Genomic DNA, 22,778 nt, shown 5'->3' on the forward strand with positions numbered 1-22,778 from the left:
TACATGTAGACAACATCCACTGCAGTACCCTCATCAATCCCCCTTAGTTTTTCCTCAGAAAATTCAATTAAGTTAATAAGACTTTAAGACTTCCCCTAACAAAGCCATGCTGACTATCCCTGATCAATCTGTGCCTTTCTAAGTGACAATTTATCCTGTCTTTCAGAATTGTTTCCAATAATTTGCCCATCACCGAAGTCAGGCTGTCTGGCCTATAATTTTCTGGCGTATCCCTCGCACCTTTTTAAATAATGGTACAATGTTCGCAGAACTCCAGTCCTCTGGGACCTTGCCTGTACCTAGTGAGGATTGGAAAATGACCCTCAGAGCATCTGCTACTTCCTTCCTGGCTTCTTTCAACAGCCTGGGATACAATCCATCTGGCCCCTGGTGATTTAGCCATCTTCAAGAATGTCAATCCCTCCAGTACTTCCTCTCTTACTATGCTTATTGTATCTAATGTTTCACACTCCACCTTTGTAACTGGAATGTCTGCATCATCCCACTCCTTAGTGAAGAAGAGAGAAAGTACCCATTGAGAACCCTGCCCACATCTTCAGCATCAACCCACAAGTTGTCATGTACATCTCTGATAGGCCCTACCTTTTCCTTAGCTATTTTCTTGCTCTTAATGTACTGATAAAACATCTTTATCTGATTTTACCTGCCAATGTTTTTTTCGTATCCTCTCTTTGCTTTCCTAATTTTCATTTTTATTTCACCCTTGTACTCCCCTAGGCTTCTTACAGTATTAAGCCTTTTGTGACTGTCATAAGCTTTCTTTTTCTGCTTTATCTTGCCCTGTATGCTTCTGGATAACTAGGGGGCTCTGGATTTGGCAAAACCACCCTTTTTCTTTGTGGGGAAATGTCTACACTGTGTCCATAGAGTCTCACCTTTGAATGTCTCCCAATGAGTTTTTCTTTCTAATAGCTGCATCCAGTCCACTCCTGCCAGCTCACCTGTCAGCTATGTAAAATTTGTCTTGCTTGAATTTAGAACTTTAACTCCTGTTCTATCTTTGTCTTTTTGCATAATGATGCTAAATCTAACTATATTATGGTCACTGTCTCCAAAGTGGTCCCCCACTACTACTTCATTCACTTGCCAGCTTTATTTCCTAAGACTAAATTTAGAATTGTGCTCCCTCTCATTGGGCTTGTTATGTGCTGGCTAAAAAAGTTCTTTAATGCAGTTCAAGAATTTTGCACCCTATGTGCCCTTCACACTGTTTGTACTCCAACTGATATTAGGGTAGTTGAAGTCCCCAAAGATTACTACCCTAATGTTTCTGCACTCAGAAATCTGTCTACATATTTGCACTTTTAATTCCCTTCCACTATTTGGGGGCTTATTGTATGCTCCCAAGCAGTGTGGCTGCCCCTTTTTTATTTCTGAGCTCAACCCATATGGCCTCATTTGATGCTTAATTTAGTATATCATCCTTCCTCACAACCGTAATTGATTCTTTAGCCAATAATGCTACATCCCCACCTTTATCCCCCTCTCTATCCTGCCTGAAAACTATATCCAGGGATGTTGAGCTGCCACTTTTACCCCTTCTTTAGCCAAGTTTTCATTATAGTGATGATACCATGTTACCATATGTCTATCTGTGCCCTCAGCTCATCAGGTTTAATTACTCTGCTCCTTACATTTACATATATACGTTTTAACACTGCCAAATTCCTGTGCTGTACACTTTTTAACCTGTGCTGCTTCTGCCTTTCCGAGTCATTCACTAATTCTCTATCTCCCGTTCCCTGCTCTGAATTTGCCCTCTGGTTCCCAACCCCCTGCCAATCTAGTTTAACTTCCTCACAACAGCACTATAAAATCTCCCTGTGAGGATATTCACCCCAGGCCTGTTCCGATGTAGACTTTCTGGCTTGAAGGTCCCACCTTCTCCCAGTCTGGTCCCAATGCCTCAGAAATCTCATGCGCTCCCTCCTGCACCAGCTTTGCAGCCATTTGTTTATTCATTCAATTCTATTTCTATAAGCTTGTGCGTGGGACTAGGAGTAATCCTGAGATTGCCGTTTTAGAGGTCCTGCTTTTCAATCTCCTTCCTAGCTCCCTAAAGTCTGATTTCAGGACCTCATCCCCTTTCCCACTTAAGTCATTCGCACTAATGTGGACCACGATCTCTGGCTGATTACCGTCCCCCAGAGGAATGTTCTGCAGCCGCTCTGTGACATCCTCGACCCTGGCACCAGGAAGTAACATACCATCCTGGAGTCACGGTCTGCAGCCACAGAAACGCCTGTCTGTTCTCCTAACTAACAGATCCCCTATTACTACTGCTCTTCCCCTCTTCTTTCTCCCCTACTGCACAGCAGAGCTGCCTGTGGTGCCACAAACCTGGCTCTGACTACACTCCTCCAAGGTATCCAAAAACGGAAAATTGGTGAGCAGGCCCCCACTACCTGCCTAATTTTCTTGGAATGCCTGGCAGTCACCCATTCCCTTCCTGCCTCCAGGCTCCTAAGCTACGGTGTGACCACCTCTCTGACCCCAGAGCTCAAGGTTCTGCAGCTGGTGACACTTTCTGCACATGTGGTTGTCTCGGACACTAGTAAACTTCACAACTTCCCATGTATTACAAAACACACACTCCACATGACTGAGCTGTCCTGCCATGGCTTCAATTTACTTCCCTTGGGTTAACTTTATTTTACGTTGGTTTACTTGTGCAACTTTTTTTTACCTGACCTCGACTTAATTTTATTTCCCTATTGCTTGTGTTCCTTACTTAAATGTAAGTCACCCCTTCTTTTAAAAAGAATGTATTTTTCAAATTCTCAGCTACTTGAGAAACTGGTGTTAGGGAGTATCATCACCAATGAACTCCTTAAATAAGGAGACCAAAACTGCACACAACATTCGAGATGTGGGCTCACCAATGCCCTGTATAAGTGAAGCATAACATCCTTACTTTTATGTTTAGTTCCTCTTGTAATAAAGGATAGCATTTCATTAGCCTCCTTAATTACTTGCTGATTCCTGGCTGGTCTCCCCCATCCTACCCTCCATAAAACTCTGCTTCATGTATCATAACTCCCATTCTCCTATCACCCTTGTGCTTACTGGCCTACATTAAGCTCCCAGTCAAACAATGTCTTGATTTTAAAATTTTCACCCTTATTTTTAAATTCCTCCATTGCCTTGCCTCTCCTTATCTCTGTATCCTCCTTAAACCTTACTTTTCCTCCTTTAAGACACTTATTAAAGCCTAAGATAATAGCAAAATACTGCAGATGCTGGAAATCTGAAACAAAATCAAAAATTGCTAGAAAAACTCAGCTGATCTGACAGTATCTGTGGGGAGGAAAACAGAATTAACGTTTCAAGCCCGTGTGACTCTTCATCAGAGCTAAAGAGGAATAGGAATAAGGTGAAATATAAGCTGTTTAAGGGGTGTGGGACAGGTGGAGCTGGATAGAGGGCCAGTGATAGGTGGAGGCAAAAGAGAGATTGCCAAAGATGTCATAGACAAAAGGACAAAGGGGTGTTGATGGTGGTGATATTAGCAAAAGGATGTGCTAATGGTGACATTAAGGGTAGAAAACAGGATGAGCAAGGTACAGATAGCCCTAGTGGGGGTGGGGTGGGAGAAACAATCAAAATAGGCTAAAAGGTGGAGATAAAACAATGGATGGAAATAAATTTTAAAATATAGTAATAGAAATAGGTGGAAAAAGAAAATATATACATAGAAAAATATGTAATAATTATTAGAAAAAAGGGGGATCAAAAAGGGGGTGAGGATGGAGGAGAGAGTTCATGATCTGAAGTTGTTGAACTCAATGTTGAGTCCAGAAGGCTGTGAAGTGCCTAATTGGAAGATGAGGTGCTGTTCCTCCAGTTTGCGTTGAGCTTCACTGGAACAGTGCAGCAGGCCAAGGACGGACATGTGGGCATGAGAGCCGGGTGGAGTGTTGAAATGGCAAGCAACAGGAAGGCCTGGGTCATGCTTGCAGACAGACCGAAGGTGTTCTGCAAAGTGGTCATCCTGTCTGCATTTGGTCTCTCCAATGTAGAGGAAACCGCATTGGGAGCAGCGAATGCAGTAGACTAAATTGAGGGAAGTGCAAGTGAAATGCTGCTTCACTTGAAAGGAGTGTTTAGGCCCTTGGACGGTGTGGAGGGGGGAAGTAAAGGGGGAGGTGTTGCACTTTCTGTGGTTGCATGGGAAGGTGCCATGGGAGGAGGTTGAGGTGTAGGGGGTAATGGAGAAGTGGACACCCTCCGGGACACCCTGGTCCACTCCTCCATCACCCCTTACACCTCAACTTCCTCCCATGGCACCTTCCCATGCAACCACAGAAAGTGCAACACCTCCCCCTTTACTTCCCCCCTCCACACCGTCCAAGGGCCTAAACACTCCTTTCAAGTGAAGCAGCATTTCACTTGCACTTCCCTCAATTTAGTCTACTGCATTCGCTGCTCCCAATGTGGTTTCCTCTACATTGGAGAGACCAAATGCAGACTGGATGACCACTTTGTGGAATATCTTCGGTCTGTCTGCAAGCATGACCCAGGCCTTCCTTTTGCTTGTTATTTCAACACTCCACCCTGCTCTCATGCCCACATGTCCGTCCTTGGCCTGCTGCACTGTGCCAGTGAAGCTCAATGCAAACTGAAGGAACAGCAAAACAAAAACAGAATTACCTGGTAAAACTCAGCAGGTCTGGCAGCATCGGCGGAGAAGAAAAGAGTTGACGTTTCGAGTCCTCATGACCCTTCGACAGAACTTGAGTTCGAATCCAAGAAAGAGTTGAAATATAAGCTGGTTTAAGGTGTGTGTGTGTGGGGGGCGGAGAGATAGAGAGAGAGAGAGGTGGAGGGGGGGTGGGTGCGGTTGTAGGGACAAACAAGCAGTGATAGAAGCAGATCATCAAAAGATGTCAACGACAATAGTACAATAGAACACATAGGTGTTAAAGTTGGTGATATTATCTAAACGAATGTGCTAATTAAGAATGGATGGTAGGGCACTCAAGGTATAGCTCTAGTGGGGTTTTTTTTTTATATAATGGAAATAGGTGGGAAAAGGAAAATCTTTATAATTTATTGGAAAAAAAAGGAAGGGGGAAACAGAAAGGGGGTGGGGATGGGGGAGGGAGCTCACGACCTAAAGTTGTTCAATTCAATATTCAGTCCGGAAGGCTGTAAAGCCCCTAGTCGGAAGATGAGGTGTTGTTCCTCCATTGTGCGTTGGGCTTCACTGGAACAATGCAGCAAGCCAAGGACAGACATGTGGGCAAGAGAGCAGGGTGGAGTGTTAAAATGGCAAGCGACAGGGAGGTTTGGGTCATTCTTGCGGACAGACCGCAGGTGTTCTGCAAAGCAGTCGCCCAGTTTACGTTTGGTCTCTAAAATGTAGAGGAGACCACATTGGGAGCAACGAATGCAGTAGAGTAAGTTGGGGGAAATGCAAGTGAAATGCTGCTTCACTTGAAAGGAGTGTTTGGGTCCTTGGACGGTGAGGAGAGAGGAAGTGAAGGGGCAGGTGTTGCATCTTTTGCATGGGCATGGGGTGGTGCCATAGGAGGGGGTTGAGGAGTAGGGGGTGATGGAGGAGTGGACCAGGGTGTCCCGGAGGGATTGATCCCTACGGAATGCCGATAAGGGGGGTGAAGGGAAGATGTGTTTGGTGGTGGCATCATGCTGGAGTTGGCGGAAATGGCGGAGGATGATCCTTTGAATGCGGAGGCTGGTGGGGTGATAAGTGAGGACAAGGGGGACCCTATCATGTTTCTGGGAGGGAGGAGAAGGCGTGAGGGCGGATGCGCGGGAGATGGGCCGGACACGGTTGAGGGCCCTGTCAACGACCGTGGGTGGAAAACCTCGGTTAAGGAAGAAGGAGGACATGTCAGAGGAACTGTTTTTGACTGTAGCATCATCGGAACAGATGCGACGGAGGCAAAGGAACTGAGAGAATGGGATGGAGTCCTTACAGGAAGCGGGGTGTGAGGAGCTGTAGTCGAGATAGCTGTGGGAGTCGGTGGGTTTGTAATGGATATTGGTGGACAGTCTATCACCAGAGATTGAGACAGAGAGGTCAAGGAAGGGAAGGGAAGCGTCAGAGATGGACCATGTGAAAATGATGGAGGGGTGGAGATTGGAAGCAAAATTAATAAATTTTTTCAAGTCCCGACGAGAGCATGAAGCGACACCGAAGTAATCATCGATGTACCGGAGAAAGAGTTGTGGAAGGGGGCCGGAGTAGGACTGCAACAAGGAATGTTCCACATACCCCATAAAGAGACAGGCATAGCTGGGGAACAGCACCTCATCTTCCAATTAGGCACTTTACAGCCTTCCGGACTCAACAGTGAGTTCAACAACTTCAGATCATGAACTCTCTCCTCCATCCTCACCCCCTTTTTGATACCCCTTTTTTCTAATAATTATATATTTTTTTCTTTTCCCACCTATTTCAGTCACTATTTTTAAAATTTATTTCCATCCTGTGTTTTATCTCCACCTTTTAGCCTATTTTGATCCCTACCCCTACCCCACCCCCACTTGGCCACTTGCTCGTCCTGCTTTCTACCCTTAATGTCACTATTAGCACATCCTTTAGCTAATGTCACCACCATCAACACTCCTTTGCCCTTTTGTTTATGACATCTTTGGCAATCTCTCCTTTGCTTCCACCTATCACTGGCCCTCTCTCCAGCTCCACCTGTCCCACCCCCCTTAAACAGCTTATATTTCACCATATCTCTATCCCTCTTTAGTTCTGATGAAGAGTCACATGGACTCGAAATGTTAACTCTGTTTTCCTCCCCACAGGTGCTGTCAGACCTGCTGAGTTTTTCCAGCAATTTTTGTTTTTGTTGAACCTCTTAAAGCCTTTCTCTTTGACCAAGCTTTTGGTCATCTGACCTAATATCACCTTATGTGGTTGGTGTCATTCTTTGTTTTATAATGCTTCTTTGAAGTGCCTTGGGATGTTTCATTCGGTTAAAGGCCCTATATAAAGTTGTTGTTGTGCCTTGATAAAATACTGGCTCAGAGTGTAGCATTACAAATGTTAGACAAAATGTAGAAAGTGGGCCTGCCAATGCTGTGCTTTTCCCAGCTTTTCCCAACCTGGTGCCATTTAACATTCAACTTTGCCAGCTTTCACAGACTCCAATTTGTAGCTGCTACTCATGCTTACATGCACTCAGGGTTGTCTATGATGACACTCCAACTCCCTAATTGCATTTCTCTGTTTCTGGTTGTGGGCAATTATTTCCTTTGGTGGGCCTGTATGTAAGTGACATGGGAATTTCTGCCATATGAACATTTACATCCCATAAAAATGAAAGATCAAGATAAATGAATTGTCCTGTGTTAAGTGTCCTTAAAGGTAGGAAGAACATCTTGAGGTAGACAGAGCAGCTTACTAGTGTGGTATTGATTAGAGTACTTCTCTGTTAAGTAAGAGTTTCCCCGACATGCAGGTGCTACCAGAGAATGGGTATGACTGGTTACAAAGTCTTTAAGGACGGTTTGAGTGGTATACGATGTAGATTGGAAACAGTGCTTTGACTTATTTCCTTCTTGCACTGTATGGCACTTGCTTGGGAGGTGAAAGTTTCATTGACAGCTTCTGTGACCTCCCCCATACAGGCTGGACAACCCCAACAGCTCCTGTCCTCAATGCCTGGGTCTATCCCATCTGGCCCTGGATGCATCCAGCAGCACTCCACTGATGCATCAATGAACCTGGGAGGCTTTCCTGCTGCTAAATTCACTCCCTCCTCAGAGGTTGCAGTTCCTTGCATGTTGTGCAACTGAAATATTCTTGTTCCCTTCCCCCTTTAACTGGTGGCTTTTTCAGATGCTGTATCAGAACTGAATCTCCTTCCCTCCCAGTGACAGTAACCCAAAGAGTGATGCATTGCTGTTCCAAACTTGCCCTTCATGTATAATTAAAGCTGTAGGAGGAGAGATCAATAAGTGAACAGCAGTTTCATATAAGCAGGCAATTCCGAGCAGAATCCAGGCCACACCATCTGCTCAAGAAATCTGCTAGACATTTAATTCATCACCTTCTTTCATAACAGGTTTTTACACGGTTCACCCGAATCAGAAGATTGTACTGTTGGCCTCATTCAGAACTTGAGTACATCACTTAGTCTGACGTTTCAATGGTGTTGTGAAAAATTCTTGGGTGGAAGCGATCCTAAGTCACTATTTGAAGATCAGGTTGATTTGGTGTCTTGTGTTTGTCCCTAAACCAGCATTGCAAAAACAGACTATCTGCTGTTTGTGGAAACTTATTATGCGCAGTTTAAATTGAATCTTGCTGAAAAGAGAGACATGTTGTTTAAGTTTTACGTTTTGTACTCATCAGGATAAACGCAAGAATGCCAAATTTCAAACAATCACAACAATTTATACTAGAGGAGAAATGGGTGCTGATTGATTTGGAAGTCAACTCTGATTGGCAAAGGTGTGGCCATGGACAAAGCAACAGGAAAATATAGGCTCCCCAAGCTCCTGAGTATTTCAAAAAGTGCCCAAGCCTTGAACATATTCCTTTTTTTGCACAGAATGGGTCCCTGTGTATGAATGTATGTTACTTCTAGCAAGAGTAAATGAGCCACGTTACAAACTCGACTGATTACCTTAAATTTGTTGTTAGAGTAGCAATTAGTGCACTCCGAATTGCTCAGCAAGCATGGACTGGGTGAGCACAATCTGTACCCTGCCAATTGCAGGAATGTGCTGTTTGATGCGATCAGTCAATTGTTGAAACACATGGTCTACGTCTCTGGCATCACATTGGCACTGAAATTTATACATGACATTGCTCAGTTGTGCGGTAGGTAGAACAGAACAAAAAGATGTTCTGATTGAACCAAACAGCATGTTCCTTCAGTTGTTCGTAATTGGCAGAGTACAGATCTTACTCAACCAGTCCTCATTTGCAACACCTGTGAGATGTGGTGCATGATCAGACAGCACCTACTGAACAATCCTGAGTGCGCTATTAGCCACACTAACAACCAATTTGGAGGATTAAGAAAGAGGTTCCGCATGAGTGAAAATAGCTAGGTGCTAAATTAAAGAGCAGAGCTCCAAAGGTAATAATTTCTGGGCTATTGCCTGAGCCATGAGCGATTTGGCATAGAGTAAATTTTACTTATTTGTTCACGGGATGTTGGCATCACTGGCTAGGCAACATTTATTGTCCATCCCTAATTGTCCTTGAAATGGTGGTGATAAGATGCCTTCTTGAACCACAGCATTCCATGGGTTTTAGGTACAACCACAGTGATGTATGGAAGGAATTTCCAAGATTTTGACCCAGCGACAAGTTTGAAGTCAGGATGGTGTGTGGCTTGGAAGGGAGCTTGCAGGTGGTGGTGTTCCCATGCATCTGCTGCCCTGGTCCTTCTAAGTGGTAGAGGCAGTGGATTAGGAAGGTGCTGTGAAGGAGCTTTGGTGAGTTGTTGCAATGCATCTTGTAGATGGTGCACACTGCTGACACTGGGCGTCGGTGGTGGAGGGAGTAAACATTTAAGGTGGTGGATGGGGTACCAATCAAGTGGGCTGCTTTGTCCTGAATGTTGTTGAGCTTCTTGAGCATTGTTGAAGCTGCATTCATCCAGGCAAGTGGACAGTATTACATTACTTGTGCCTTGTAGATGGTCATCAAGCTTTGGAGAGTCAGGAGGTGAGTTACTCACCACAGAATTGCTAGCCTCTGATCTGCTCTTTTAGCCATTGTTTATGGCTGGTCTAGTTTAGTGCCTGGTTAGTGGCAATCCCCAGGATGTTGATAATGGGGGATTCAGTGATGGTAATGCCATTGAATGTCAAGGGGAGATGGTAGATTCTCTCTTTTGGAGATGGTCATTGCCTGGCACTGTGTGGTGCGAATATTACTTGCCACTTATCAGCCCAAGCCTGAATGTTGTCCAGGTTTTGCTGCTTATGGACACAGACTGCTTCAGTATCTAAGGAATCCTGAATCGTGCTGACCACTATGCAATTATCAGCGAGCACCCACACCTCTGATCTTATGATGGAAGATGGTTGGGCCTAGGACACTACCCTGAGGAACTCCTGCAGTGATGTCCTGGAACTGAGATGACTGACCTCCAACAACCACAACCATCTTCCTTTGTGCTAGGTGTGACTCCAATCAGTGGAAAGTTTTCCCCTTGATTCCCACTGATTCCAGTTTTGCTAGGGCTCCTCGATGCCTCATGGTCAAATGCTGCCTTGATGTCAAGGGCAGTCACTCTCGCATCACCTCTGGAGTTCAGCTCTTTTGTCCATGTTTGAACCAAGGCTGTAATGAAGTCAGGAACTGAGTGGCCCTGGCAGAACCCAAACTGAGCATCAATGAGCAGGTTGTTGCTGAGAAAGTGCCGATTGATAGAACTATTGATGACTGCTTCCACCCCTTTGCTGATGATCATAAGCAGACTGATGGGGCGGTAATTGGCTGGGTTTGACTTGTCGTGCTTTTTATGTTCAGGTCGTAACAGGGCAATTTTCCACATAGCTGGGTAGATGCCAGTGTTGTAGCTGTACTGGAACAGCTTGGCTAAGGGCATAGCTAGTTCTGCAGTACAAGTCTTCAGTGCTATTGCCGGAATATTGTCAGGGCCCATAGCCTTTGCAGTATTCAGTGCCTTCAGTCCTTTCTTGATATCATGTGGAGTGAATCAAATTGGCTGGAGACTGGCATCTGTGATACTGGGACCACAGGAGTTGGCTGCGATAGATCGTCCACTTGGCACTTCTGGCTGAAGATTGTTGCAAATGCTTCAGCCTTATCTTTTGCACTGTGTTAGGCTCCCCAATTATTAAGGATGTGGATATTTGTGGACCCCCTACCTCCAGTCGTTTGTTTAATTGCCCACCACCATTCATGACTGGATGTAGCAGGACTGTAGAGCTTAGATCTGATCCATTCATTGTAGGATCTCTTAGCTCAGTCTGTCGTGTGCTTTGTCCACTGTTTGGCATGCATATAGCTTCACCAGGTTGACACCTCATTTTTAAGTATGCTTGGTGTTGCTCCTATGTTTACCCTCCGTTGAACCAGGTTGATCCATTGGCTTGAGATTGTAAGTTGTGGTTGAATACAATTCTGCTATTGCCGATGGCTGACACCGCCTCATGGATGCCCAGTTTTGAGTTGCTAGATCTGTTCCTAACATGATGGACGGTATCCTCAATGTGAAGATGGGACTTAGTCTTCACATGGTCGCTCCAATTGATACTGTCATGCGCAGATACATCTCCGACTGATAGATTTTTGAGGATGAGATTAAGGTAGGATTTTCCCTGTAGTTGGTTCCCTCACCACCTGCCAAAGATGTAGTCTAGCAGCTGTGTCCTTTAGGGCTTGGTCAGTAGTGGTTCTACTGAGCCACTCTTAGTGATGGACATTGAAGTTCCCCAGCCAGAGTATATACTGTGCCCTTACCACCCTCAGTGCTTTTTCCAATTAGTGTTCAACATGGAGGAGCACTGATTCATCAGCTGAGGGACGGTGGTACGTGGTAATCAGCAGGGGGTTTCCATGCCCTTGTTTGACTTGATGCCATGAGACTTCATGGGATCTGGAGTCAATGTTGCGAACTCCCAGGGCAACAGTCTCCTGGCTGTATACCACTGTGCCGCCACCTCTGCTGGGTCTGTTGCAGGTGAGACAGGACATACCCCGGGGCAGTGATGGTGATGCCTGGGACATTTGTAAGGTATGATTTGCTGAGTATGACTATGGTTGGGATTTTTCGGCCCCATCTTGGCAGTGTCTGCCGTAGCAGATTCGGCGACCCAGCCAAAAACCTGTTGACTTTTGGCGGAACTGGATGATCCTGGTGACAGGCAGGACCGGAAAATTGCAGCCTATGTTAGGCTATTTCTTGACTAGCCAGTGAGGCAGCTGCTCCAAATTGGCACAAACCCCCAGGTGTTAGTAAGAAGGACTTTGCCGGGTAAACAGGGCTGGGTTTGCTGTTGTTGTTTCCGGTGCCGAGGTTGATTCTGGGTGGTCCGTCCTTTTTCATTCCTTTGTATAGACTTTCTGGGGGTTTGATACAACTGAGTGGCTTGCTAGGCTATTTCAGAGAGCAGTTAAGAGTCAGCGATATTGCCATGGTTCTGGAGTCACATGTTGGCCTGGTCTGGTTAGGATGGCAGATTTCCATCTCTGAATGACATTAGTGAACCAGATGGGTTTCTACGACAACAGTTTCATGGTCACCATTAGACTAGCTTTTAATTCCAGATTTATTAATTGAATTTAAATTCCACCAGCTGCAGTGATGGGATTTGAATCCATGTCCCCAGAACATTAGCCTGGGCTCCTGAATTACAAATAGTGACATTACCACTATGCCACCACCTTCCCAAAAATAAGGTTAGGGAGATAATTGCGTGGCTCAAAGATTGGTGTGAGAAGAATGAGTTTCACCTTTTGGGCATTGGCACCAGTACTGGGGAAAGCGGGAGCTGTACATTTGGATGGTCTTCACCTGAACCGTGCTGGTTCTGGTGATTCGTATAACTTGAGGGGTAGAAAAATCTTTAATCTAAACAGTGGGTGTGAGGGATTATGTCAGGGAAGACATCTTAAATCAAAGCGAAAGGACCAGGCAAGAGATCAAGATAGCAATAAAGCTAATGATAATCAGAGCATGGCAGGAAAGGATAGAGCATGCAAACTTCAGAATCCGCCAGAAGACAATGATAGAGCTAACAAAAGTAGTAAAAAGGCAGAACTGAAGGCTGTGCATCTGAATGCCTGTGGGATTCATAACAAGATAGATGAATTGTCAACTCAAATAGAAATAAGTATGTATGTCCTGATTGCCATCTCAGAGATGTGGCTGCAAGGTGATTAAGGCTGGGACCTGAATATTCAAGAGTACTTATGTTTCGGAGGACAGGAAGCTAGGAAAAGGTGGGGGTGTGTGGTAGCTTTGTTAATTAAGGATAACATTAGTACAATAATGAGGGATGACCTTGGATCTAAACATCAAAATGTAGTATCAGTTTGGATAGAGATAAGAAATAGCAAAGGTAAGAAGTTAATTGTGGGAATAGCTTAAAGGTCTTCCAACAGAAACTATAATATAGGATGGGGTATACATGAACAAATAACAGAGGCTTGTAAGAAACGTATGACTGTAATCATGGGTAATTTTAATCTACATATAGACTGGACAAATCAGATCAGCAAGGGTAGCCTGGAGGATGAGTACATAGAATATTTTCTGGACAATTTCTTAGAGAAACACTTTCTAAAGCCAACGAGAGAGCAGACTATTCTAGCCCTGGGTATGTGCAATGAGGCAAGTTTGTTTAATGTAAAAACAAAATACCGTGGATGCTGGAAATCTGAAATAAAAACAGAAGATGCTGAACAAAACTCAGCAGGTCTGACAACATCCATGGAACGAGAAACAAAGTTAACGTTTCGAGTCTGTATGACCCTTCTTCAGAGCAGATTTATTTAATGACCATATTGTAAAGGAGCTTCTAGGTAGCAGTGATCGTAACATGATTGAATTTCGCATTCAGTTTGAGTGAGAGAAGGGTGAGAAGTGTGGCCCTAAGACTAGTATCTTAAACTTAAGTAAAGGCAATTACAAGTGTATGAGGACAGAGTTGGCAAAAGTGGACTGGAACAATAGCTTAAATGGTAGGACAGTAGAGAAACAGTGACACATATTTAAGGAAATATTCCATTGAGAAAGAATGATTTGAGGAGAAGGATGCATGGTTAACTAAGGAAGTTAAAGATCGGAGCAAATTGAAAGAAAAAGTGTACAATACTGTGAAGATTGGTGGTAGGTCAGAAAATGGAAGAGCTTTTAAAAATCAGCAAACAGTGACGAAACAAAATGAGGGAATAATTGGAGTACGAGCTTAAACTAGCTAGAAATTTTTTAAAAATCGCAAAAATGAACATTTTGAAAATCAAGAGGTAAAAGGGAGAGAGGAACTTAAAACAGTCACCAGAGAGATGATACTGATAAAACTATTAGAACTAAAGGTTGAGAAGTTCCCTGCACCTGATAGCTTGCATCCTCGGGTCTTTAAAAAAAAGTGTCTGCAGAGATAGTAGATGCATTGTTTGTGATCTTCCAAAATTCCAATGGAGATAAAACAAAAAGAATAAAGATCAGTACCTACTCTCCCCTACTGTACTAATTTTCAACATTCACCAAATTTCTTACTTTAGTGCTCAGGATTTGATGCTCTCTGTTCTGCCATCACACTGTCCTGCACAATCTGTACAGTAGCAAGCACTTATACAGTGAGTTTATGACTCGCCCCCAAGTTACAAATGCTATTTCAGCTGCCATGTTTGCCTATATAACACAGATTATACACCATCAGTAATGTATTGGCTGTGGCATACTTTGACGAATCCTGAGGAACTCATTAGCTTAATAAATGTTCTTTTTGATCCTTCTGTCTATGGGTTACAGGTTCCTAGTCCGCCTTGGTACCGCTAAGACCTGTCTGCAGTTCTTCTTTGTGAAGACTGATCCATTTAAAACATTTGCCATTTCTAGATCATAGATTAGTTCCCCTGCTGCATCCTGCAAGGGGCTTACCTGTTCTTTCAGCTGCCTCTTAATGTTCCTATAAATGAAATTGTTCTTTTGGCTTTCTTATTACTATCAATGATTTGTATCTCTCTTGCCCTCTTTTATCCAATACTGTCTTTAGCAACAATGGCTGAGACCTGAGTGTTCAAGTGTATTTGACATTTTGAAAGAGTAGGAAGAAAGGAAAAGGAGTAGCTCTGTTAATAAAGGATGAGTTCAGTTCAGTAATGAGAAATAATCTTGGCTTGGAGGATCAAAATGTAGAATCAGTTTGAATGGAGATAAGAAATAACAAAGAAAAGAAGTCACTAGTAGAAGTGGTTTATAGAATCACAGAATTGTTGCAGTGCAGGAGGAGGCCATTTGGATTATCGTCTCTGCACCAGCTCTCTGAATGAGCAAGTCACCGAATGCCATTATCCCGCCTTCTCCCCATAACCCTGCAATTTCTTCCTTTTCAGATAACAGTCCAACTCCCTTTTGAGTGCTTCGATTGAATCTGCCTCCACCACACTCTCTCAGGCAGTGCATTCCAGACTCTTACCAATCGATGCATGAAAAAGCTTTCTCTCATATTGCTTTTGCTCCTTATATTAATTACTTTAAGTCTGTGCCCTCTCGCACTTGATTCTTTTATAAGCAGAAAAATTTTCACCCTATCCACTCTGTCCAGACCCCTCGTGATTTTGAATATCTCTTCAAATCTCCTCTCCGCCTCCTCTTTTTCAAGGAAAACAGTTCTAATTTCTCCAACCTATCTTCATAATTGAAGTTCCTCATATCTGAAAGTACTCTCGCCAATGCCTTCATATCTTTCCCAAACTGCAGCACCCAGAACCAAATGCCTTAAAAGGAGTCACTGCCAAGATAGTGGATGCATTGGTTGTAATCTTCCAAAATTTACTAGTTTCTGGAAAGTTCCCAGCAGGTTGGAAAACTGCAAATATAACACCACTGTTGAACAAGGGAGGGAGACCTATGACTCTTCAACAGGACTAAGGAAAAATAGAAAAGAAGTGAAATAGAAGTTGGTTGAGGGGGGGGTGGGGTGGTGGGACAGGCAGAGCTGGATAGATGCTGTCAGACCTGCTGAGTATTTCCAGGTGTTTTCATTTTTGTTTTGGATTTTCAGCATTCACAATTTTTTGCTTTTATCTTAGCAGGAAACTGTAGGCCAGTTAGTCTAATATTTGTCACCGTGAAAATGCTAGAATCCATTGTTAAGGTGGTTTAAGGGAATTTAGAAAATCATAATATAATCAAGCAGAGTCAACATAATTTTTTGAAAGGGAAATCATGTTTGACAAATTCATTAGAGCTCTTTGACAATGGATAAAGGCGAGCCAGTAGATGGGTGTATTCAGATTTCCAAAAGACATTCGATAAGGTGCCACATAAAAGGTTACTGCATTAGATAAGAGCTTCTAGTGTTGCGGGTGATATATTAGCATGGATAGAGGATTGGCTAAACAACAGAAAACAGAGGGCTGAATTTTCTGGCTGACATGTGGGTGGTGGAGTCCACACGTCAACGCTTAAAATGTCGTGCGAGCATCCTGACGTCAGCACGCGGCATTGCAATGTTTAGGTTGGCGGGCGTGCTATGCAGCGTGACATGCGCCTGCCATTAATTAAAGGCCTTGTCAAGGCCATTAAGTCAGCAATTGACAACAATTTTGAGGAGCCTGTGCGAACTTCAGCTTGGTGCACGGGCCCAACAGGTAGGCGGGATGAGGTTTGATTTCGGATTTAAAAAAGTTTTTGTTTACTTTATTAGCATGTCCCATCTCGTCCCATTTTCACAGGAGGGGGTCATGATAATGATTTTTTTATTTTCCTATTTTTCAACTTTCACAACCTTTCAGCGATCTCCCTGAGGCACCACTTAGCCTCAGGGAGGTGTGTGCTCTTTCACGTGCATGCGTGAAATAGCGCACTCTTGCAGTTGGGGAATCCCACTTGCCTGCACAGGAAGCGCATAGTGCTTCCTGTTGGGTGGGTCTTAATTGGCCCGCCCATGTAAAATGGCGGCGGGGCCCGTTTCAGCAGCGGCAATCGGCTGCTCGCCTGCCGCCAAGTCGGTCGGGCCTGCTCGCCTGTCAAGGGCAAAATTCAGCGCAGAGAGTCAGGCTAAATGGATCAGTTTGGCAAACTGTAATGAGTGGAGCACCACAGGGATCAGTACCAGGTCCTCAACTCATTATAATCTATATTAATGACTTGGATGAAGGAATTGAGTATTTTAGCCAAATTTGCTGGCAATATTAAGATAGCTAGGGAAGCAAGTTTTGAGGAATATATAAGGAGTATGCAGAGGGATATAGATAGGTTAAGTGAGTGGGCAGATGGAGTATAATGTGGGAAAATGTTAAGTTTTCCACTTTGCTAGGAAGAATAGAAAAACAGAATATTTTTTAATTGGCGAAAGATTGCAAAGGGATCTAGGTGTCCTTTGAGCATGAAACACTAATGTGCACATATAGCAAATAATTAGTAAGGCAAACGGAATGATGGCCTTTATTGCAAGAAGGATGAAGTATAAAAATAGGGGGAAGTCTTACTACAGCTATACAGGGCCTTGGTGAGATTACACCTGGTATACTGGAGTTCCAAAGAAGAGTCACATTGGACTTGAACTCTTAACTCTGTTTCTCTACAGATGCTGCCAGACCAGCTGAGTTTTTCTAGCACTTTGTTTTTATTTCAGATCTGCAGCATCCAAAGTATTTTCCTTTTGCTTTATTATAGTTTTGGTCCCCTTAAGGAAGGATGTACTTGCATTGGAAGCAGTTCAGAGAAGGTTCACTAGGCTGATTCCTGGCGCGAAGGATTGGCTTATGAGGAAAGGTTGAACAGGTTGAGCCTATACTCATTGGAGTTTAGAAGAGTGAGAGGTGATCTTATTGAAACATGTAAGATTCTGAGGGGACTTGATAGGTTAGATGCCTAGAGAATATTTCCTCTTTGGGGAGAATATAGGACAAAGGGAGCATAGTTTTTAAAAAAAATATGGTCTGTCATTTAAGACTGGGATGACGAGGAATTTCTTCTCTCAGAGGACTTTTGGTGTTGGGAATTTTCTCCCCCAGCAAGTAGTGGAGGCTGGCCCATTGAATATATTCAAGGCTGAGTTAGACAGATTTTTGATCATGTTGTCTGGCACTACCACCGTGCCAATTGGAATAGATTTCGAACAGACCTAACAACTCAAGACTGGGCATTCATGAGGTGCTGTGGGTCATCAGCAGCAGTAGACTTGTACTCGAACACAATCTGTAACCTCATGGCCTGGCATATCCCCCACTCTACCATCACTATCAAGCCAGGGCATCAACCCTGGTTCAATGAAGAGTGCAGGAGGGCATGCCAGGAGCTGCAGCAGACATACCTAAGAATGAGGTTTCAACCTGGTGAAACTATATCACAGGACTACTTGCGTTCCAAACAACATAAGCAGAAAGTGATAGGCGGAATGAAGCGATTCCACAACTAATGGGTCAGATCGAAGCTCTGCAGTCCTGCCACGTCCAGCCGTGAATAGTGGTGGACAATTAAACAACTCATTGGGGGAGGAAGCTCCATAAATATCCCCATCCTCAATGATGGGGGAGTCCAGCACATCAGAGTAGAAGATAAGGCTGAAGTATTTGCTCTAATCTTCAGCAAGAAGTGCCCAGTGGATGATCCATCTTCGCCTCCTCCAGAGATCCCCAGCATCACAGATGCCAGTCTTCATCCAATTCAATTCATTGCACTTGATATCAAGAAACGGCTGAAGGCACTGGATAGTGCAAAGGCTATGGCCCCTGACAATTTTCCGTCAATAGTACTGAAGACTTGTGCTCTAGAACTTGCTGCGCCCCTAGCCAAGCTGTTTCAGTACAGCTACAATACTGGCATCAATCCAGCAATGTGGAAAATTGCATAGGTGTGTCCTGTAGACAAAAAGCAGGGCAGATCCAGCCCTGCCAATTACCGTCCCACCAGCCCACTCTCGGTCATCAGTAAAGTAATGGAAGGGTTCATCACCAGTACTATCAAATGGCACTTGCTTAGCAATAACCTGCTCACTGATACCCATTTTAGGTTACAGCAGGGCCTCTCACTCCTGACCTCATTCCAGCCTTGGCTCAAACATGGACAAAAGAGCTAAACTCCTGAGGTGATGTTTGATCTTGGCTGCATTTGACTGTGTGTGGCATCAAGGAGCCCTAGCAAAACTGGAGTCAATGGGAATCGGGGAAAACTATCTACTGGATGGAGTCATACCTAGCACAAAGGAAGATGGTTGTGGTTATTGGAGGTCAGTCATCTCAGTTCCAGGACAGCACTGCAGGAGTTCCTCAGGGTAGTGTCCTCGTCCCAACCATCTTCAGCTGCTTCATCGATGAACTTTCTTCCATCATAAGGTCAGAAGTGGAGATGTTCACTGATGTTTGCACAATGTTCAGCATCATTTGCGACTCCTCAGACACCGAAGCAGTCTATGTCTAAATGCTGCAAGACCTGGACAGTATCCAGGCATGGGCTGACAAATGGCAAGTAACATTCACATCACATAAGTGCCAGGCAATGACCATCTCCAACAAGAGAGAATCTAACCATTGCCCCTTGACGTTCAATGACATTACCATCACTGAATCCCCCACTATCAACATCCTGAGGGTTACCATTGATCAGAAACTGAACTGGACTAGCCATAGAAATACTGTGGCTACAAGAGCAGGTCAGAGGCTAGGAATCGTGCGATGAGTAACTCACCTCCTTACTCCCAAAGCCTGTCCTACATCTACAGGACACAAGTCAGGAATATGATGGAATCCATTTGCCTGGATGAGTACAGCTCCTATAACGCCAAGAAGCTTGACACCATCCAGGACAAAGCAGCCCACTTGATTGGCACCACATCCACAAACATTTACTCCCTCCACCACCAGCACGCAGTAGCAGCAGTGTTTACCATCCAGAAGATGCACTGCAGGAACTTACCAAGGCTCCGTTGACAAGACCGCGACCATCTAGAAGGAAAAGGGCAGCAGACAGATGGGAACACCACCACCTGGAAGTTCCTTCCAAGTCACTCACCAATCCTGGAACTACCTCCCTAACAGCACTATGGGTGTACCTCCACCACATGGACTGCAGCGATTCAAGAAAACAGCTCACCACCACCTTCTCGAGGGCAAAACTAGGGATGAGCAATAAATGCTGGCCCAACCAGTGACACCCACATCCCATGAATGAATTTTTAAAAAAAGAGTTTTGGGGGACAGGCAGGCAAGTGGAGTTAAGGTCGCAATCAGATTAGCCATGATTTTATTGATTGGTGGAGCATGCTTGATGGGTTGAATGGCCTACTCCTATTTCTTATGATCTCATGACATTCTGCTGTCTTTTGTATGAATCCATCTCTACCTTGCTCAGATTCCTTGCATCTTCAAGAAGATTTCTGCTTCCAAACTTATCGTTGTGATTCCTGTCTTGTTAAAATGGAATAATCTTTTCTTCATCATTAAAAATAACCTGAAAGATGTCTAATTTTTCATCTGGCCACGCATTACAACAGTAACTACATTTCATAAAACGGTTTTGAGATATCTGGTGCTTGTGAAAAATGCTAATTTAATGCAAGTCTCTTTTTTTGTTCCTTTAAGGTCTGATATTTTGATTAAATTTCACTGTTATGCAAAGCTCCAAAATGTGCTTCTCCGAACATTGACACCAATGTGTTTCTGTTATGGCCTCCACTCTCTCTACATTAAATCTCACTTCATGATACCCAATAGATGCTTCTCAACATCTAGCGAGTATCAAACTCTGGTGAATTGCTGAATGCAATAGAGATTCTGCTATAATGGCTTTTTCAACAGTTGTGTTGATGGCTTGTCTCAGTACTTTCTCTCCCCTCCCACCAACTGTTGTAGGTGCATAAAAATTTAAAGATACTGTGTTTTTAAATGAACAGGCTGGTCACAACAAGGAAAACTTAGAGGGTACGTTGGTTACATTCTCTCCTTCCGGTTTGATCTGTGAATTAACGCTTGGCTGAGAGCCTGAAATATTCTTATCCTTAACTCGGCAGGATGACAAAGCAGTTCCTGCGGCAGCACTGTAAAGAGCAGAAGCTCTACCAGACACCTTACCTGAATGACACGCTCTATTTACACTTTAAAGGTTAGTGGTACTTTAATTATATCCAAACATTCTTAACTATTAACTTCAGAACGCAGAGGTTAGACCCAAAAAAGTGCGCAATATTCACCTCATTTTACTTATGACATTACTCCCCTGTTCTCTTCCAAGCTCATTAAAATATGCCCAAATTTAAACTGGATACAAATCAGCACAAGCAAATGGGTCCTAAGGAAACACTGAAGCCGTGCCATTTATTCCTTTGTTTAATCTTAAAAGTTCACTCTTCAACACTGTTATGAGAAGGAGGGGGGATTAATTGGATTAATTTGAATAGCACCAGTTCTTCCTTCTCACCACTCGTCTGCAAACAGAAAGGTAATTTTGATTTGCCTCCCCTTTTGTAAGCGGTGGCCTATTTCCCAGCTCCACAGTTTTTGTGCAATCCAATTTTCTATTAATAACCTCCCAAGCAAACTTGAGATAGGATGAACTCAAAGAATTAGTTAAAAACAAAAAACTGCAGATGCTGGAAATCCAAAACAAAAACAGAAATAACTGGAAAAACTCAGCAGGTCTGGCAGCATCGGCGGAGAAGTTGACGTTTCAAGTCCTCACGACCCTTCAACAGAACTGAAAATTAGTTCAAAGAATTAGTTTATTTGCACACATTCAAAATGCGTGAGGAGGGTTGCAATATTGCCTTCTTTGCATTCATACAGTAAAAGAGGGATGGAGAAAGGAAAGATTTACATTGCAGAGATCACAGAGAAAAGAAATATTGTTTCACTTGGGTTCCAGGATTCAGAATCAAAAAAACCACTGAGGTATTCCTTCACCGAGGTCGGTGAGCTGAAAACTGATGCTGAATAATTCACTTTTCCAGTGGTGTTGACTTCACTCGATAAGATAGGCATGCAGAGCTGAATTAGCCTTCTAGGCGATGATACAGAATTTCCAACAGAAGCAGTGCAAATGGGGCTAGGTGTTCAACTTGGGCCAGAGCTCTTTGTCTGCTATGCTGCTAGTCAGATGGTAAAAAGGCAGACTGAGACTTTTAATTTAGCAAGGCAATGTTACTGGTTCCATAGCCAAAGGACTATGTCACATGATTCCCACCTCTCCACACTGTCTTTGGCAAAGGACGTGTATCCCTCATCTGGGTCCCTGAGATTGTTATATGCCTCAACCATCAAGAATTAAAAGGAAGTTTGCGGGGCCCCTTGTCTTAGCAGACTCCTGTTGGCCATCCTGGGTTATGAATGCAGCTCGCCTTTGTATAGCTCTCTTTGAATTGGGTCTGTGCAGCTCACTAGAGCTTGTTAGTGGCTCTTCAGGGATAACGATGTGTGAGTTTCCCTGATACTGCCAGGTACATTCTTTTGTTCAAGTTCACAGGCAGACATAGATTCAACCATTTTAGGTCTTTGGCCAGTTTGAAATGTTTATACATTATAATGAGGATATCTCTCTACACGTTTTATTAAAAAAGTTACAGGGTGAGTGTCTTAGCCCCTCACAACACATTTTATCATCATTCATCCACACCAGACACAGCATGTTTAAACCTGCGATCAGCTTCTTGGTTTTGCTTTTACTTTGCATAAAAATGAAAATTATCTGCTTAACTTAAGCCCAAAATTCTGTGTTCTTTTAGGCCACACAATTGCTTTGTACCCAGGCTACGGGTGGACAATGTTAATATTGCAATCCTTTCGCAATGAAGTGCATGCTGTAGGTGCAAGTGAAAGCTGGTACTAATTGGGGTAAGGTTAGGGCATTATTCCTATTTGAGAACCAATTTCCACATATGGGGAGAGGAAAAGGGAGCCTGTGCCTGTGCTCTCTGGATTATGTGAATAAACCTATTTTAAGGAAAGACTAGCTCCAGATTCCTCCTTTGCTCAGTGAGTGAGCAGCAGATTATAACAGACACTTATGGCAAACACATTTGTGTGAAAGCGATTTCCCTACTTTGCACGATGTTCGCTATAACCTGATAGTGCTGTATGAAGAATGCTATCAATCACAAATAAATGCAACTAGCTTTAATAAACTGTG

General features: G+C 43.7%; 1 protein-coding gene across 4 annotated transcripts in view; it reads left to right on the forward strand.

Annotated features, from left to right (window-relative positions):
- Positions 1 to 22,778, forward strand: part of dnaaf1 (dynein axonemal assembly factor 1) — a 177,459-nt gene that overhangs the window by 56,264 nt on the left and 98,417 nt on the right. For all 4 annotated transcript variants that reach the window (XM_041192135.1, XM_041192136.1, XM_041192137.1 and 1 more), the window contains one exon: positions 20,668 to 20,759. In XM_041192135.1, the coding sequence (XP_041048069.1) occupies positions 20,668 to 20,759 (92 nt within the window). The remainder of the gene's footprint in view (positions 1 to 20,667; positions 20,760 to 22,778) is intronic.

This window comes from Carcharodon carcharias, chromosome 7, assembly GCF_017639515.1.
Source record: "Carcharodon carcharias isolate sCarCar2 chromosome 7, sCarCar2.pri, whole genome shotgun sequence".
Lineage (NCBI taxonomy): Eukaryota > Metazoa > Chordata > Chondrichthyes > Lamniformes > Lamnidae > Carcharodon > Carcharodon carcharias.